The sequence below is a fragment of the Cibotium barometz genome, chromosome 40 (assembly GCF_041138505.1).
Source record: "Cibotium barometz isolate CiBa-2024 chromosome 40, ASM4113850v1, whole genome shotgun sequence".
Classification (NCBI taxonomy): Eukaryota; Viridiplantae; Streptophyta; class Polypodiopsida; order Cyatheales; family Cibotiaceae; genus Cibotium; species Cibotium barometz.
The window spans coordinates 24,573,675-24,593,014 of NC_141085.1; the positions used below are offsets into that span (position 1 = coordinate 24,573,675).

General features: G+C 40.1%; 1 protein-coding gene and 1 pseudogene across 2 annotated transcripts; one reads left to right on the plus strand and one right to left on the minus strand.

Moving 5' to 3' along the window:
- Positions 1–512: 512 nt before the first annotated feature.
- On the minus strand, positions 513–10,257 carry LOC147615339 (uncharacterized; annotated as a pseudogene).
- Positions 10,258–12,992: 2,735 nt separating this feature from the next.
- Positions 12,993–16,734, plus strand: LOC147615340 (pentatricopeptide repeat-containing protein At4g13650-like). Of its 2 annotated transcripts, none has more exons than XM_086779419.1 (2): positions 12,993–13,128; positions 13,272–16,734. In XM_086779419.1, exon 2 carries the CDS (start codon positions 13,427–13,429, stop codon positions 15,980–15,982), a length of 2,556 nt encoding a protein of 851 aa, XP_086635545.1. In that variant the 5' UTR covers positions 12,993–13,128; positions 13,272–13,426; the 3' UTR covers positions 15,983–16,734. The 2 variants fall into 2 exon arrangements, with proteins under 2 accessions (XP_086635545.1, XP_086635544.1); XM_086779418.1 differs by having other exon boundaries at positions 13,012–13,128; positions 13,226–16,734.
- The last annotated feature ends 2,606 nt before the right edge of the window (positions 16,735–19,340 follow it).

Sequence of the window (19,340 nt, forward strand, 5' to 3'; positions counted from 1 at the left end):
ATATTATTTACATGCAGCTAATGTGGATTGAATTCCTCTATGTCCCATATATGCAGGAGCACGCATCTCAGTTGTGGCTAGTTCTCTAAATGGTGTGATGATGCAAAGTCTTTAGATCAATAGATTCTGTGTTGTTCACCTCGGATTGAAGAGCATCTTCAGTCCAATCTAGAGCGAAGTCGAGATCATCAATAGCGCTATCCTCTTCAATATAGTGGAGTTTTGCCCGATGAAGGTTTGTCCTTTGGAAGCTTAGCAAGAGTGCACACTATTGTGGCTAAGCTGAGGCTTTGAATTTACATCATGTGGCTTGGAATTAGCCACATTCGATACATTTTTATTTGGAAAAGTGGGTGCACGAGTGTTGTTAAAAGTATTAGTGAGTAACAAATGGTTTACAAAAGTTACGATTATTTGTTACCCAAGACGATTGTCGGTTTTGAGTTGCCGCTTGTGGTTGGTGAATTTGAGTACCCTTTTTAGAAGAGCGAGCCATCTGGGCACACAATAGATTAAAACTCTTTGTCTACGTCATGAGCGAAAGAAATTGCTTCATAGAGTGAAGAGGGCTTCAAAGTATTGATTTTTGCTTGTATACCATGTTGAAGACCATCTTCGTATTTGCGTTGAAGTGAATTTTTAGGCACATCTTCGAGCATACAAAGGAGTAAGAGGCGTTGCCAAAAATGCTTTGTATATTGACTGACGTTTTCACCTTCAACCCATGAAAAATTTGACCATGCGCGACGCACGTGAAGATGAAACTGAGGTGGTAAGAATGATTCTTTGACCTTCTCTTGGAACAAGGCCCAAGTGGTTGGGCGATCAATGCTATTGTGGAGCACATTCCACCATAAAGCAGCTTTATCATGTGGTTGGGGTGACGCACTTAATTTTGTCACGCTCGAAAAAAAGTTCTTCGACAAAGTAGTCATCAAATTGACTCAAGAATGATAAAACAATTTTTCCATCTGTATGACCATCAAAGTGAGAGAAAGTAAATGAGCGACAACTTATCTTTTCTTCTTTGCGGGTTTGTTGAGCATCAAATGCCGCTCGCAAAACTTTAGCAATTCGGTCATCCTCAGCGTCCAAATCTCGCAGTCATTTGTCACGGTCTTGTAATTGGCGTTCCACATCTTGAAGTTGTTGCAACAAATAAATTTGTTGTTCCGGAGTAGCCTCAGGCAAAGGGGTATCTATGTCGGAGTTGTGTTACACGAGGTGTCGCTTGACGGCATGATGAAGTAAAGAAAATTGAAAGTTGATAGTGGAAGTTACCCAAGCACCGATGAATTAAACCTGTGAATTACCCTCTGCAAAATTGATGACTTGATTGGTGTTGCGGAGATCACAACTTGGAGATATAAGGATGTCCGTAAGGTATATTAGTTGGGTACGCTAGATTTTGGCCGGTGTGAGAACGATGGTCGCGCGCCCATAGTTTATTTAATTAAATTGCTACAATTTTAATGTAAATAGACTAGCTTGGGGACCAAGTTACTTTTTGATAGTAATGGCCCAAAGTGGAATGTATCAAGCTATATTTGTGAGCACTTAATTTTTGCTAATACATAATTACATACATGAGGAAGCGTGCTCACTCATGCATGGGGGAAGATTGAACCCACTCTGTTTGTCATGCATAGTGGCTATATTTATCTCCTTCTTGTTTATTTTAAAAAGCTTGAAGCTATGGTTTTGTCATGCATAGTGGCTATATTTATCTCCTTCTTGAAGCTATGGTTTTGGGGGTTTATTGATGCATTGCTATCAGAGCTGATTCGCTGTGATGACTGAGGCAGCGCATTCATTTAGTGCCGATTTGCCGACTGAGGCAGCACATTCATTTAGTGCCAATTCGCCGACTGAGGCAGCATGTTCATTTAGTGCCGATCACCAACTTAGGCAACACGTTCAGTGCCAAGGCAGCACACTGATTAAGTGCCGATTCACCAACTGAGGTAGCATGTTAGCATGAGGTTAGCCACCCTTGCTTGTGTTTATTTCACACAACTGAGGACAGTTCCTTTTTAACCCCATGGTATGTTATAGAAATGAGAATTATGGAATTAACTATGGAATTATTTTATATTTTATGTGATATTTATGGTATGCTCATTTGCCACATGGTCGTGACTGGCTATGCGCGAGAGCATGGAGTAGTGGTCACATCGTGTTGGGCAGATAAGCGAGATTTAATGTATCGTGTGTTTTTGGTGAGTAGATCAGTGCACGGAGTAGCATGGGTACGATGGATTTTGGCTGGTGCGCGGTCGTTATATTTTGATGTGCAACGATGGTCGCCTGCCCATAGTTTCATTTAATTAAATTGCTACAATTTTAATGTAAATAGACTAGCTTGGGGACCAAGTTACTTTTTGATATTAATGGCCCAAGTGGAATGTATCAAAGCTATATTTGTGAGCACTTGCTTTTTGCTAATACATAAATACATGCATGAGGAAGCGTGCTCACTCATGCATGGGGGGAGATTGAACCCACTCTTTTTGGTCGTGCATAGTTTGCACACTTGCTTTTTTCTAATACATAAATACATGCATGAGGAAGCGTGCTCACTCATGCATGGGGGGAGATTGAACCCACCCTTTGATGATATCTTAGTTTACTCTAAGAATGCAGATGATCATGAAAAGCACATTTGAAAGTTCTTGATATCCGAAGGAAGCACAAACTCTTTGCTAAGAAAGCATTGGCGAGCCCTCCCCCCTCCTATCAATGAGACACAATCTAAGGTTGCTAATGTTATTGATAGTGATATCTAGTTATAATGATTTATAAGAAAAATCTTGATTTGTATGTAACTAGGGAAACAAGTAAGATTAATTTGTATGTAACTAGGGGAACAAGAAACAACTTGAAGAAAGTCAAATTCCTCCTAAGTAACGGTGAAAAACTCAAGATAAGTAGCCTTATGGCACTTTCTCATTAACTAATAGAAGGATCGTTTTTCAAAAAAAAAAACTCAAGATACAAATTAATATCAAGAAGAATCTAAAGGTCATCCAAAGAAACAAAGAGAAACTTGGTCTCCACTCAAGCACAACCTTGCCCTCTACCTAATTAACAAGAAGGATCTCATGCTCTACCAGAGCATGTAAAAACTCAAGATTTTCTAGTTGAAAGTTAAGCTCCAGCGAAGCAAGTCATGTAACAACTCCAAGACAACTCTGTATAACAAAAGGCAAGTGCAGGTGGTGGGGCAAATCCCATGTGTATATATAAATTTTTTGATAATGTGAATGGGGATAATTCAATCATTTCTTGTGCAAAGATTTGTTCTTCTCTTGTGCTATCACCTTCTTTCTTACATGCGGTATGCAAGCTTGTGTTATTGCTTGTAGTGTGATTGAGTGTGTATGCTTGTAAGCTTGAGTGAGAGAGTGATTGATCTATAGTGTGATTGAGTGTGTATGCTTGTAAGCTTGAGTGAGAGAGTGATTGATCTATAGTGGAGTCAAGAGTCGTTCAAGCTTTCTAGCTTAACCATTGCCATGGGAAGGATTAACTTAGAGGATTGAGAGTGGAGAAAGGGCTTAAACGATTAACACACGTCTTGGCCTCTTTCACCTCTCTTAATGGGACTTCCACAATCCAAGTAAGTGGTTTGGCCACTATCCTATAGTGGTCATTAGAACATTGCATTTATGAAAATTGCAAGACCTTGAAATGAGGGATTTTTTTCTCTTCTTTGATTAGTAATATTCTAAAAACTTGTGGGAAGGCATTGCATCAAACTTCTACAAGGTTAGGTTCAGAAGATGAGCTTAGACTTCTCTCATCACCAAATCACATGTACTTTGTTAAAGAAATTGGTTTCCTGTCTATACGTGCCTTCTGCAAAAAGAAAGTGGAGAGTACTACAATTAGTGCAGTTAGTGGTTGCTTTTTATGCAGGCACCTTGGGTTGGAGAGCAAGGACAACCATGCATTCTACTCACTTCATCTTTTACACTATATTGATAGGTTCCCTGAGTTTTCTAGGTAAATGTTATATTCCTTTCTACATCTTCGTTCTCAAGGATTTATTTTGTGTTGTGTATACAAATTTAGAGACTTAGATCCTTGCCTTGTGTTTTTACTCTTCGAAGAGATGGAACCGGTGCATAGTACTATTACAAAGATTGGCTTCATGCTAAGGGGAGGGGAGATACCCCAAGCTTTTGTTCACTTACATAATGCTTTGCGGAGGTTAAGTCTTCACGATCATAGATTCGGCTTAAAAATTGAAGCTGTACTTTGTCTCTAATGGTTTGTAGAGCACCAACATGAGCATCCGTCCATGGGGTTGGTGAAATTGTGCCTCTATCGAATAATTACAATGCTAGAGAGGAGAAAAATATATGGGAGATTGCTAATAGGCTAGTTTATACAATGGTTGTGCCCTCACTATAAGAATCTTATAAGCTACCACTTATGCCATCATAATAGTCATATATATGGATCAAAGCTTGTATTAATGTACACATTGAGATGCAAAAAATGGTTGGCATAATCCGCAAAAGTCATGTAAGTTTATTTTCCAATGTGTAGCCTCGATGCTCAAAACTTTTTGCAATAATAATTTTGATTTAAAACATCTTTATGTTTTTTGCATTTTACAGGCATGCTCGATATCATCTTATGTATACCCTAAGATAGAATATTGGAAGGATGAAGGCGGGCAGGGGAGTGGGAAAAAGATAGTCATGGAGAAGCATATAGAGGTGGGTGGGTATTTCTTTCCTAAGTTTGATGATGAATAGGTGTAGTCTAGAATCTAGTTGATACCTTTGCTATGTTCATAAACATGTGGATTACAAAATGGAAGAGCTTTTTGGAAGAAGCTATTGGAGCACCTTGGGAGATGTGGTGATAAACCTCGTTGTTGGGGCTAGAGACCTCACAAAAGTTGTGAGAGATCTGAGGAGAGACATAGTCTGTGTGGAACTAGATGAGCATATTGTTAACGAGGTTTTAGTGCCATTGGGCAAATTGTAATAGAAATAATGATGGATAGATTTGAAGCTCCTTTTTATTTTATACTATCATCTTCTCGTGTCCAAATCTTAAAATCAAATTGTAGAACGTACAATCAACATTAAATTGTGTTGGCATGTATCGTTCTCTCTCTGAATGGTTACTATTATTCTATAAGGAGAGTTTTATGTTTGCAATGACAATGAGAGAGAGAGAGAGAGAGAGAGAGAGAGAGAGAGAGAGAGAGAGAGAGGAAGAAGAAGAAGAAGAAGAAGTGAAGGTAGATGTGAATGGAGAGAGAGATAGAAAGAAGGGAGGGGGGAGAAGAAGAAGAAGAAGAAGAAGAAGAAGAGAGAGAGAGAGAGAGAGAGAGAGAGAGAGAGGGGGGGGGAGAAGAAGAATAGAGAGACAGACAGAGAGAGGGGGAGAAGAAGAAGAAGAGAGAGAGAGAGAGCACACATAAGGAGGGAGAGAGTGGAGAGAGGAGATAGAGACAGAGGATTGAGGGGCTAGGCAAGCAAGCCTGGATAGGGTTGGGAGGAGGAGAGGAGGACGAGGAGGAGGGAGAAGGAAAGAAGATTGAGAAGAAGTATGGAGTTATGGGTATAGAGAGAAAGTGGTTGTCAAGAAAAGCTCGCTCCAAGCTCATTCCAAACTCACGTGCTCAGAAGCCATGATGACTGGTAGTAGCAGAGTTAATGAGAAATTTCCATTTCAATCCCATAATATTACCTTTAACCCTAATAACAAAAGCTAAACACGCATAGTTAAGTCATGGAACATACCTTCTTCACCTTTAATTTCTTTTATGGCTAGATTTTCCACCTCTACAACTTTAGCCTTTATAGTAGTCTTCTTCAAGTATGGCTTTGAAAACTTTGCCTTCTTTGTACAATGAACTGTAAAGTCGCAGTTCTTCACACCTATAGCATGCACCTATTGGAATTCCCCTTGATTTTTAATTTTGGTCTCGAAGCTTGATGCTTTCCTAGATATCCTTTGTTGTAAAAAACAAAAAACTATTTGGCCTTTTCCCTTTAGACTAGATTTATCCCAAAGCTTGACCTTTCACACTTTTCCTTTTGATAACCACTCATCTTCTTAAAGTTTTTGGCCCTCTTATATGCACTACATCTTGGAAATCTATGATAGTGCTTCCCCTCACATGAAATAATATTTCTCTATCTAAGTTTTCCACAAACTTACTAATCAAAGTCACATCATCCAACTCGGGGCCATACTTCTATAGTTTCAGGAATTAATCTCTAGATCCTTCCATAGCACCTCCCTTCTAGTTTGAGCTTTAAGAACTCCATTTTCTTTTGCATCTTATACTCAGTAGAAACAAATATATCTTCTTTGCATTGTCTCTCTGAATGCTTTCCAAGCAACTGGACTTGCTTCAAGCTGTCTAGTCAAAGAAATTTTATTCCACCATAATTTGACAAGTCCTTTAAGTTACAACCGTGCTACCTTTGCTTTCCCTACTTTATCAAACTCTCTAAGCTTGAAATAATCTCCTAATTCTTCATCCAAGCTTCAATTTCTTGACAAATACTTTGACTTTCTTGAAAACATATTTAAGGGGAGAATCAACTGGGCTTGCATTTCTACATAACTCCTCCTTCTGGGGTTTTGTTCTAATCTTGGATAATCATGTTCTCCCTGACAATCCATAGATGGATTTTCACCTTCCATGTTATGACCTTTAACCTCGTCATTCCCCACATAATGTTGTCCTTCTTCTCTTCTATTTGGACCTCTTGGGACTTCTCTTTCCCAATTAATAGGGTTGCTTCATGATTAATATCTATGTTAAGATTTCTCTCTCTTCTAGAAGTTTCTTTCCTCTCTTGGTTCCATCTCTCATTTTGGTTGACAAGGAGCTACCAAATCATGGAGTTTTGTTCTTCAGAACGAGTAAGAGAATTAATGTCAATCCCTTCAATGTTTCTTATTGACAGACTTAGATCTAGCTACCCAATTGATTTAACATGCTCTAATACCACTTGTGAGGCTCCTAATCACTCTACTAAGTATATGATACATAGACAAAGTGCACAATAGGAAATAAACCACAATGAAATAAATAGTAATAAAATCAGAACCAAAAGACACAAAAGAAAACATCATATCCAAAGGATTACATAAGAAATGACATACCCATAAAAATATTACTTTAATGCATCGTTGTGAAACATTGTGAAAGGCAAGTTTTAACAATAATGACACACATTTACAATTGCTTCAAACACCACAACATTACTCCAAATTACATTTTGAAGAATATCTACACATTCTTTTCATTATATAAACAAGATAGAACTCGAAGTATATCACATCACATGTACTCGTAATCACTAAGACAAACCAAAATTCACAAATGTACCCATTGTATTAATGGCTTTGTACATTGAGAAAGCATCTCTCCCAAAGAAGCTCAAACCCATCAGAGCTCTAGTCACCTCAATCCTTGTAGCAGAGGGTGACTAGGATCTGTAGATCCCGGGCTCACAAACCTACTAATGTATAAAAGTGCCAAAAACAAGTGAATGTAGTAATCCTCATCCAAGTTTTCCGTAGTCCCGCAACAAACAATAACGTGTCTAGGGACCTCACTCAAAGGTTTGCCCTTTGGAACCTCACCATATGTATTGCCATCAAGGACCTCACGATCATAGATTGCCCTTATTAAGAAACATGCTATATGTATCGAAATACAAAGTGTTATCCATGTCCTATTTAAGGAGTACATTCCTAATATCCTCATAGGTATTAGTAAAAAACTTCTATGACCAACCATAGCTTTTACCAGCCCCATAAGCCACAAGATTTTCCTTTGGATCTTCCTCTCTAGCTTTTAAATCTCTGAGTTCTGCCACATGGATCTTGGTACAAGTGTGCTAACAAAAGCCCACTATATTAGTTGTTCGTTAGGAGTTGATCTCCACTCTTGAAACTTGCATTTAGAACCATCTATTTTTCTAAGATGGATGTACTTCATCATGGGTAAGTCAACCCCTTTTACTTTCCTGCAGAGGATTCTACAAATGCACCAACATGTGTGGTGACTTATACACATGATGTGCCACATATCTATTGGTAAGATAAAGTAGATCCTTGTCTGCTAAATTGTGGTCATCACAATGGTTAGTCTTAAACCTACTTTAATCATGCATAATCTCCCTTAAACACAAACTTACCTTCTCTTAAATTTAATACATCCAACAATGCATTATGCTTTAAGATAAAGTGCACACCACTACTTGAATTGAACCATTTCCATCATTAATTTCTCTTTGCATGTTGCTCATCATAAACTCAAATTTACATATCTAAAAACATGATTATAACAACACCTAATCACTCGTTTTGATGTTAGGTCTTTGTGCTCATTGCCCCAACTTGTTTTTCTCTATATTCTTGTTTTATACTTAACGTTGCAATTTTGGTCTCATAAACCCCAACGTATAGAGGTGTCTTCTTTGCCGTGCTTTTTGATCATGACAGCCTCAAGTCCCAATCATGGTCTTACAACCCTAAAAGACCATTCTTCAAGAACTTTTTCCAATAGGAAATCTATGAGCACCTAAGCCATGACTTTCCACTCTAATTTCTTGATCACCTTTCTTAATCTAAATTTTGATATTTTTCACCTTATTAAAGTCTTATTAATGATGGTCTTGAACCCCTAAAAGAAAGAATGTAAAGAATATGTGTAGGTTGAAAGTTATGGTCTTAAATCAAGCCTTTAACATGTCAAAAAAACCATTCTCTTGTGTTTGGGATTTTGCTTCTGAAACATGGGTGAAGGAGAGATGGGATGTCTCCACATAAAACCATATATAGTAAAATGGGCCTCCTCTCTCTTCCCTCATAGTAAAAGGAGAGAGGGGATATATCCCATATAGTGGCATATGCTCCACATAAAACCCTATACATAGCTAAATGGGTTTCCCTTGCCTTCACCTCCTCTTGGGAGGGAGGGAGAGAGAGAGAGAGAGAGAGAAGAGAGAGAGAGAGAGAGTTGATACTGCTGTCGTGGGCTGCCCTTTGTGCGTCTGGGCCTCTCCTTGCATTTTTCGTGAACAAAATATGAATTGAATGGATCTCCAATTCTTTTTCTGATCCATGCTTCTCATTAACCCCCATGCATTCTAGTCAAGTCACTTACCAACCATTCAACCCCTTGGCATACGTAAACTCTAATAAATGCACCTTTTATTATTAAAAATTATACCTTTCAAACCTTTGAGATTTGCATCAAAACTTGGAAAAAACTTGTGCATACATATACCACTATTGCTCTGCTTCACGTAATTCGGATCCATTTGGCCTGAGCCTTATGACATGGTTGATGCCACAATTATTTTTTTAAATTGCATAAAATCCCATATTCCAAATGCTCAAATTTATTCCACGTCCTACTTTATTTTCACAATGCATACATCTTGAGTCTTTATCTCAACACTTGTTTGAGCCAGTAAATTGAGGACTTACAATGTTAGCCTCGTCTCCATTGATATTGGTGGGGGGCTGTGTCGTTAGAACTTCCTCATACTGCCCCAAGCACTAATAATGAAAACAAACAAACACATTAATTAAATTTTTTCATGGGTGCATATAATTTTTTTTTGGAAGAAACTTTAGGGAAGAAAATATTGCTCCAAAATATGATTGTAGTAGCTATGGTACCATCGATTTTCAAGGTAAAATTTGGTTATTTTAAAATATTATGGAATTGTTTAATACATAACCAATAAGACAAAGGGAAAATTACAATTGTGCTGTATTTATATATGAAAAAAAGCAATACAAGAGGAGATAATTATGTACATACAACCAAAGCCAAAATATGAAATATGCAACCCACAATCCAGCAAAGAACAAAACAAAAATCCAAGCTAAAGAAAACTAGACAAAACAAGCTTGCTCCTCAGTGAGACCAACATATTTACAAACTTCTAGCGAGAGTGGCACGAACTCATCTCCATCGATGATTGCTTTCTTGAACTTCTGTGTTCTTTCCCACACTGAAAGATACGATGCACTGTAGTTTTGTTGCGAGGCTGTCTCTTGGTCATTGTTAATGACAATGGGATTGCCATAACTTCCTAGCTATACAGTGTGCTCACCATGCAGATCTTCATGTGTATCTCTTACATCACCGTCTTCGCTTCTCTCATCTTCATGTTCTTCTTTGTTAGGTTCCGCATGTAGAGGATTGAAATATCTGGCACCGAGAGTATCTAAAAAGAAAATCTCTTCTATGTCCATGCAGTGGTGAGGTGAGGAAGCTTCATCACTTTCCAAACAACATCGGATCTTCTCCTACTCATGCATGATCCAGTCTTTGGAATTATCCAAGATGCTACCGAATAGTACTTTCCACTTCGAACCATTTTCAATAGAGTGCTCTAGAGTGAAGCACCAAGCTTGTTAGCTATATAATTATCCTTGTATACATAAGCTCAGTTGAAGAGGTTAACAGGCGATAAGAAAACTTTGTTTTTCAAGTCAGCTTGTCCATAAAGAGCATACAATTGACGTCCTCTTGTTATATCCTCACTGGAGATATTGTGTGAGAAAAACTTGAAGTGGGGCTTGTGTAAGTCCTTCATGCAATACCCTATCATACCTTCGAGAGTATGTATTTTTGTTTGCCTCAGACCTTTACACATCACTATATAGCACCCTCTGGTTTAAAAAAATCCCAGCTCAACTACTGCTTGATGGTTTTGCCAATACTTATGAGTGAGGGAGCTATAAGACTGACCACCATTTGAAAATGCAAATGATTCAAAGTACCAACTTTTTCAAGTGCAAATAAACCCTTGAAACAATCCATTCTTACAAACTCTTCTAATAGTTCCTAGCAAGATAGATTTATGTCACAATTTTTGATTACTACGGTTACGGACACCTCAAATAGCTTGGTCTTCTCCTCGGGCGGGAAGAAACGTGTCTTGTGGACAAATGGTTCGGAGTCAGCATTTCTTTCCTTTGTGAAACCTTCTTTACCTTTTGCATCATGTCGTGTTGAACCTAGACAAGACCAATGTGCAAAAGAGAGTCATCAGAGGATAGGAGAAGAAACAACTCGGGGGCAGCTACGTTTTTATGCACCGATATTACAATTAATAAATTGACCCCAAAAAAAATAGTGTGTGTCGATCAAAGAATACATAAAGGTATATGCATCAATACAATAGAATTGCATCGGTTTTACAATTATATTATAAGGAGAAATCTATTTATTATATTATTTCATGGGTGCAATGCAATAACATACGAATGACACCAACATGCATATACATTGTATATCAAAGAAGCGACTTTACTCGTGGATATTTGTGTGCAGAAAATGAACCAGAGGAACGAGCTTTTTTCTTCACTGCATGTAAGTTGCGAACCGTAGCAGGCTCTTTAGGAGGCATCAAAACATGGGATGGTAATGGATGAACTTCTCCTCTCGGCACAGTGGAGGCCGACGGTTGCTCAGGATCAACTAGCGCTCTATGGACAGTGCAGATAGAGGGTTGGCAAGGATCAGATTGGGCTGTGGGGACATCGGATGTGGACGCATGAGGCTCATCAGAAAGCAAGCAGGAAGGACATCTGTAGACTGTCAACCTTCATCAGATTGTTAATATCGTTTAGTGGTTTCCTCTTAGGAGCCATAAAAGTGGACAGACAAAGACAAACAAGGGAACACGACAGATGAGAAATAGAAAAGCATGTGATTCATTAAATCGATGCCAAAAATAGCACAAGAGAAGAAAGTTGATGGCCCAACAACAGAAAAACCAATAAAATTGATACATGCAATACCAATCCAATATGCACCCCATAACCTGCTAGCCGATAGAAATGGTACACCATTGAGATTCGTTGAGAATGATAAAGCTATTCGGAATCACATGCTGCTCACAGACGCACTATGCCACGGAATACCGAGATGCAAAGACATGATCACATGCTGCTCATAGACGTAGCATGCCACGGAACACCGGGATGCAAAGACATGATCACATGCTGCTCATAGACGTAGCATACCACGGAACACCGGGATGCAAAGACACGAACGTGTCCACCTTGCAGAATTCAACATGAGCTAGAATTAGCGAGACGAGCAAGCGAGACGAGCATCGAGAACAATCGGACTTGCGACACAGGCGTCCACCTTCTGATTGCATCTATCGCGTCAACAATAACAATCCATTGCAAAACGCGTTGCATGAAGAACGGCATCAGTTGCATGCCAAACGAAGGAAACCTTTGACAAGTGTGAAGACTAAAGTCAATATGCACACACATGTCCCAGATCATATTAGTAATTAATAAATTAACCCCAAAAAAACGTTTGGTGGGCATATTGCCCAAAGCACTAATAATGGATGATAGAAGTGGGAGGGATGGGACGTTGTACTCTGCCTCGTGGAGAAGATTAAGCATGCACTATCCACCACTATGAGGAACACATATGGATACAAGATACATGAAGAAGTCCTTTCAAGGCTCAGCACTAGCAAAGCAATGCTTTGCACTAGATCTCCAGGTCTATGATGACATTCACCGCCCCTTCTGAATAATAGTCTCCTTAGGCACTTTGGCCCGAGTGTTAGAGGTACCATCCAATCCTGACCATAAAAAGGTGCGGACCAACCTCCGCAAATAGGCTATTGCAATCAACACTTGGTTAGAACATCAAAGCGGTGGAGGCCAAATCCAATGAGCACAAGAGCAACCTGTTGAACATGTGAAATTTCAATCTAAACCTTGCATCCAAGATATCTGGTAGTGCAGTGCAGCCTCTCTCAATACCTTTGCACCCATATACATACATACATACATATATAAACAGGATTTAAAAAACTAACAGGTATATATATATATATATATATATATATATATATATATATATATTTAACAGGATTTAAATATATATATATATATATTTAACAGGATTTAAAAAACTAACCCGTGTGCTGCTTCAAATTCAATACGCCCGACATTCGGAAAATTCAATTCGTGTAAGCGTAACAGGATGCCATTGCGTCAATAGAAGCTCACCAAGGAAAACATTTTTTTTGTAACGTCAGAAAACTTTATCCTGCTCGAAATTATACAGAAAATAACAGCTTCCAGGTATTTTTTCTACCTTTTTCTGTTCGGATTTCGTGCATGCTTGCTTGAGTTGGCAATGATTTTCTGAATTCCCTGCACACACCATCCCCATGATCAGTCCCTGCTCTATGTGACCATCTTTATGATAACAAATGGGGTGATAGTGACGTTGTCAAAAAGAAGACCCTGGATAGGTAGCTTCAAAAGGGGCAGCCACTCCTGCAGTGCATATAAAGATGGGTGTGCAGTGGAAAGTGAAAATAGATCTCAACTATTTGAGACAAATAAATTATTGCATGCATATGCAAAACATGGGAGGATGGTGGATGCTCGCCGTGTGTTTGACATTATGCCAAAGCACAATGTGGTATCATGGACTGTGATGATCCTAGGGTATGCCAAGCATGAAGATGCAACACTAGCTTTGGAGCTTTATGAACACATGCACCAGGAAGGTGTCCAGCCAAGCGAGCGCACATTCGTTGCGGTGCTGAAAGCATACAGTGATTTGGCCCCAGTGGAAGGCGGCAACAGAGCTGATATAGAACTTGTGGCAGCCTTTTTGAAGAAAGGAAGAGCTATCCACTCTCAAGTGGTGAAGACTGGTACCGACTCAAATGTATTTGTGGGAACCACCTTGGTGGACATGTATGCAAAGTATGAGAGCATGGAGGATGCTTGGTATGTGTTTGAGAAATCACCTTACCGTAATGTGGTATCCTGGAATGCAATGATATCAGGGTATGCTAGAAAGGAAGACGGCTGGGTGGCTTTGCATTTGTATGCACAGCTCCACCAACAATGCATCATGCCAGATCATGGAACTTTTGTTAGCACTTTGAAAGCCTGCAGTACCTTGGCGGTACAGGAAGAGAAGAAGCAAGTTGCACTAGAAAAGGGAAAAGGCCTTCACTGTGAAATAGTGAAGAGCGGCTTTGAGTCGTCTATTTTCCTGGGTACAACTCTGATTGACATGTATGCTAAGTGTGGGAGCATGGATGATGCGCAGCATACTTTTGACAACTTACCTCAGCGAGATGTGGTTTCTTGGAATGCAATGATATTGGGGTATGCCAACGAGCAAGAGGCTGGGCGGGCTTTGGTATTGTATGGGCGGATGCGACAGGAAAGCCTGTTACCTAATCAAGCAACCTTTCTTGGTGCCTTCAAGGCTTGTAGTAGCCTTGGAACATGGGAAGAGCAGACACAAGTTAATGGGAAGATAATATACCAGGAAACAGGTAGAAGCATCCATTCATATGCAGTGAAGCGAGGTTTCGACTTGGATGGATTTGTGGGGACATCTTTGGTGGATATGTATGCCAAATGTGGGAGCTTGGGGGATGCACATCACGTTTTCAACCAATTATCCTATCTTGATGTTGTCACCTGGACAGCCATGATATTAGGGTATGCCAAGGAGGAAGAGGGGGATTTGTCTTTGGAATTGTACTCTTTAATGCAACAAAAAGGTGTTATACCAGATGATCGAACCTTCGTAGGTGCATTGAAGGCTTGCAGTACCTTGGCAGCCAAGGATAAGAACAGAATTTTCTCAACAGTAAGCTGCCTAGAGAAAGGCCGAGTTGTGCATTCACAGGTAGTAGAAGGTAGATTTGAAACGGATACATTTGTGGGAAACTCCCTGCTGGATATGTATGCAAATTGTGGCAGCATGGACGATGCAAGGAATGTCTTTGACAAGTTGCCTAATCGTGATGTTGTCTCATGGACTGCCATGATACTGGGGTATGCTAAGGAGGAAGAGGGTGCTTTAGCTTTAGAGTTGTATGCTCTGATGCAACAAGAAAATGTCCTAGCCGATGATAAGACCTTTGTTGGTTTGTTGAAAGCTTGCTGCACCTTGGCAGCAAGGGAAAAGGAGAAGCATGTTGTTTGCACTTTATTCATAATATGGTGCCTAGAGAAAGGCCAAATCATCCACTCTCACTTGGTAGAAGGTGGTTTTGAGCTAGATGCATATGTGGGTAACTCTTTGGTGATCTTCTATGCAAATTGTGGGAATATGGATGATGCAAGAAAGGTCTATGACAAGCTGCCTTATCGCGATGTTGTTTCATGGACTGCTATGATCTTTGGGTATACTGAGCAAGAAGCAAGCGAAGAGGCTTTCAAATTACATGCAGAAATGCAAGAGCAAGGCGTATCAGGCGATAGTTTAACCTTTGTGAGTATCCTTAAAGCATGCTGCCAGACATCATTGTCAGGGATTGGCAAAGTAGTTCATGCTTGGATTTGTAAATTTGGCCTTGAGGCTGGTGCAATCGTGGCAACAACGCTTGTTGTCATGTATGCCAAATGTGGGAGCATGGATGATGCTCAATACTTGTTTGATGCACTAGCTTTAATGAGTGTTTCACTATGGAATGTATTGATTGCTGGGTATGCTCGCCAGGGAGAGAGTGATTTTGTGTTTATTTTGCTTGAGAGAATGAGGCAGGAAGGCATAGAACCTGATGCAGGCACATTGCTTAGTGTTCTCAACGTGTGCAGTCATGCAGGTCTAGTAGATGAAAGCCTTGTATTCTTCCATGTTATGAGGGAACAGTATGGTGTTACTCCAACAGTTGAGCATTATACTTGCATGGTTGATCTCTTTGGTCGTGCAGGTCTTGTTGACAAGGTGGTAACAATAATGGAAAAGATGCCTTTTCAACCTGATGTTGTGGCATGGATAAATGTGCTGGGTGCTTGTCAACAGTGGAAAAATGTGAACATTGGGAGACATGCCTTTGAGAATGCAGTGAGTTTGAATGAAAAACATGCTTCAGCATACGTATTGATGTCAAATGTATATGCATGTGCCAACATGTGGGAGGACCAAATTAAAGCTTGTGGCTGTCTTACAGGCTAACGGTCAATGTGCAAAAGACCAAAGTCATGCTGGTCCAGACAACAAAAGGCCTTTTCCCACTATACCACTACTAGACAAGCCAATGGAGGTAGTGGACATCTCAAGTATCTCTCCCCTCCTATTGTAATTGGCAGCAGAGTGCATACCTAGGTAGATCGAAGATTACCCACAACAAAGCACGGATCAAGAGTTGGCCTTTGAAGATGTCTCTGCTTGACACTAGTCATACCAGTGCTTCAGTACGGATGGCGAGGTGGCATCTCACGCTCCACATGCGTGGAATCTGTTGGCTTTGAAGAAGTATCTGTTTGACAATCTGATTGGTGCTCTCTCAACTATATGTCCCGTCCAATCATAATTGGCAGCAGAGCGCATACCCAGGCTGGCTGGAGGGAACAGGGCATTTTATGCATTTGAAATACCTGCAACAAAGCACATATCAAGAGTTGGCCTTTGAAGAAGTATCTGTTTGACACTATTGTCATACCAATGCTTCTGTATGGATGGGGAGGTGGCATCTTATCTTCCATGTGGATGGAGTCTGGTCGTCTTCAAAAAAGTATATGTTTTTGTCACATGGAGTGACAAAGCGGAAGACTTAAATGTTTGATTAATGCTAAGCACATGAGAGATTAACGCTAATAAAAAGAACACAATAGAGAAGAGAGAGAGAGCTAATCTATTGTATATTGCAAAAACATGCTATATGTACGATGATGAACTTGGATCTTGCTTATGCATACCTATCTACTGATCCATTCAAAGTTGACTTGCTGATTCACAGCTTTTGTGGTGATGGAGATGCCTTGGTTGTTGCTACCCTTGCTCCCGGTTCTCTAGCCCTTGGTCTTGGGCTGGGAACCTCTATATTTGAATGCCCAAAAATGACCCTTGACCTGCCATGCTTCTTGTGCTTTTTCCTCTTCTCGTCGTAGATCCTTGTCTACTTACTTCCATTGGGCCTCGAGTTCATCTTGTTGCCATTTGTATTGGACTTTAATCTCTTCAACTCTTTGCAATGGCAGGTGTCTCCCTCTTCACATTCCCGCTTGTATTTTTCCGTCAAGGCTGCAATCCTTTCCATTGGGCTGGGATTCTTGTGGAGGGGACGTCCAAAAGAAGCCATTTCCTACCTAGGTTAGACCTAGGCTAAGACTTTTGCTGGTCCTAGTCTACATGCCACCTATGCTACATGCAAAAATGAGCTGAAAATGCAAAAACGCAAACCCTAATTTGGTTTTAAACTTTGCACATTGAAGCAAGGGTTGAAAGATTGATGCAAGGGCTGATTCGATCATAGTTGCTAGGCGTTTCATGAAACGCGTTTCATAAAAGTTCCAGAAACGTTTCTTTCAAATCCCAGACGTTTCAAAAACGTTTCACACAAAACGGGGGGGTTACAAGCCCCAAAATTTATATATAAGTTTATAATATGCAAAAAATATGTTGCCTTCCTTGCAAAACAATATTAAACATGCATCATTTACACATTAAAACATGTTTTCAAGTTAAAACTAAAGAATCTAGGTTAAAAATGCTTAAATTGTACAGTTCCCAAGTGGACACGAATGAAACGTGTTTCATTTGTATGAAACGTTTCGTTTCATTCAAACTAAATGAAACGCGTTTCATTGCAACTATGGATTCGATGCAAAATAGAAATCCTAATTTGGTTGTAAACCCTAAGACGCAAACTCTAATTTGAGAAAACCTTAATTTAGCAGCCAATGAGATGATAGATCAAGTTGTAGAGATGTTTGTAGGAGGTCCCGGGTTCAAAACCCCACATGGTGCTTCCTTGGCAGCATTGCCTATGGGAAGATAAAAACCACCTACGGGCGGTGAAACATTCGTAACTTACGGGGCCTAAGGCCCGTTAGAAAAAAAAACTTAATTTAGCATGCACAAACTCGGGAGGGGACATCCAAAAGAAGCCATTTTCTACCTAGGTTAGACCTAGGCTATGACTTTTGCTGGTCCTAGTCTACATGCCACCAATGTTACATGCAAAAATGAGCTATAAATGCAAAAATACAAACCCTAATTTGGTTTTAAACTTCGCACATTCAACCTAGGGTTGAAAGATTAATCCAATGGTTGATTCGATGCAAAATAGAAATCCTAATTTGGTTGTAAACCCTAAAACACACTCTAATTTCAAAAAACCTTAATTTAGCAGCCAATGAGGTGATAGATCAAGTGGTAGAGATGTTTGTCTAGGACTAGGAGGTCCTAGGTTCAAAACCCCACATGGTACTTTCTTGGTGGCATTGCCTATGGGCAGATAAAAAACGCCTACAAGGCGGTGGAAAATTCATAACTACGAGAGGATCTTGGGCCTAAGGCCAGTTAGAAAAAAAAAAACTTAATTTAGTATGCACAAACTCTACCTAGGATTGTTGGAAATTGGGTGGGGGGCCAAGTCCCAAGAGGTCACCCATCCTAGTTGTGTTCATGCCAGTGCACGCTTAACTGGAGGTTTCCACAATCCAGACCCCAAAACCTAACGGTGATGGAGAACCTCCGGTCAATCCATTTTGTGGAAATTTCCTAGTGTAGCATACGCCAAGCTAGGATTGTGTGAAACAACGAGGCCTTCTTTAAACGTGAGTTTAGTGAGTCTTTGCAATTCTTTAAACAACATACATGAATCTGAAAGATGTAGTCGAGATGACACCAGATGGGGTTCCAAATTACCCACTGAAGGGCTCACCGCTCCCCCTTGCAAGCAGGAGTATTTGCTTTATTTCTTCTTTTGGAGAATTGAATACAAGCCATGCGTGATGAAGTGTTTTGTGTGCGAGTGTTTGTTTCACCGCCCGTCAGATTTCTGAAGGCCGGTTTCATGGTTCCATTGTCGGGATATCGTCGACTTTCTCAAGGAGGCGAGCCCGTGGTTGTCTCCTGAGAGTCACATCAAAAGCTTCTACATGAGGAAAGTGAAAAGGAAGTACATGAGACAGTGCAGGATTGTATGTCTGCGCCTATATGAGGTGAAGAGGAAAAGCTAAAGATGAAGCTCAGGAGAAAAGACACCAAGGACAGGAAATAGTCAGCCAAGAACAAGAAGCAGTTGAAGTGTTATGGGGCAAGAGATGGGTTGAAGGCTATGGCTTTCGAGAGTTTGACACCGGTGGAATCTTCACGAAAGCTTCATGGTGGGTTCGGAAGGCAGCTTCTTTCTATGTTTAGCAGTGGTGATCTACTATGCTTCATTGGGACTTGTGCTTACCACTTGGGTGGAGTGCAAGTAAGTTTTGGGTGCCTGTGGATGTATCAGATGAGGCTCCGATGGAAGGAGAGGAACTTGATGAGGTTCTTATTCCCGAGCAAATACTGGCACACAAGGAAAGAAAGG

Excerpts from the sequence above, each read along its gene's own strand:
- LOC147615340 (XM_086779418.1), top strand. The coding sequence starts at position 13,250 with ATGATAACAAATGGGGTGATAGTGACGTTGTCAAAAAGAAGACCCTGG.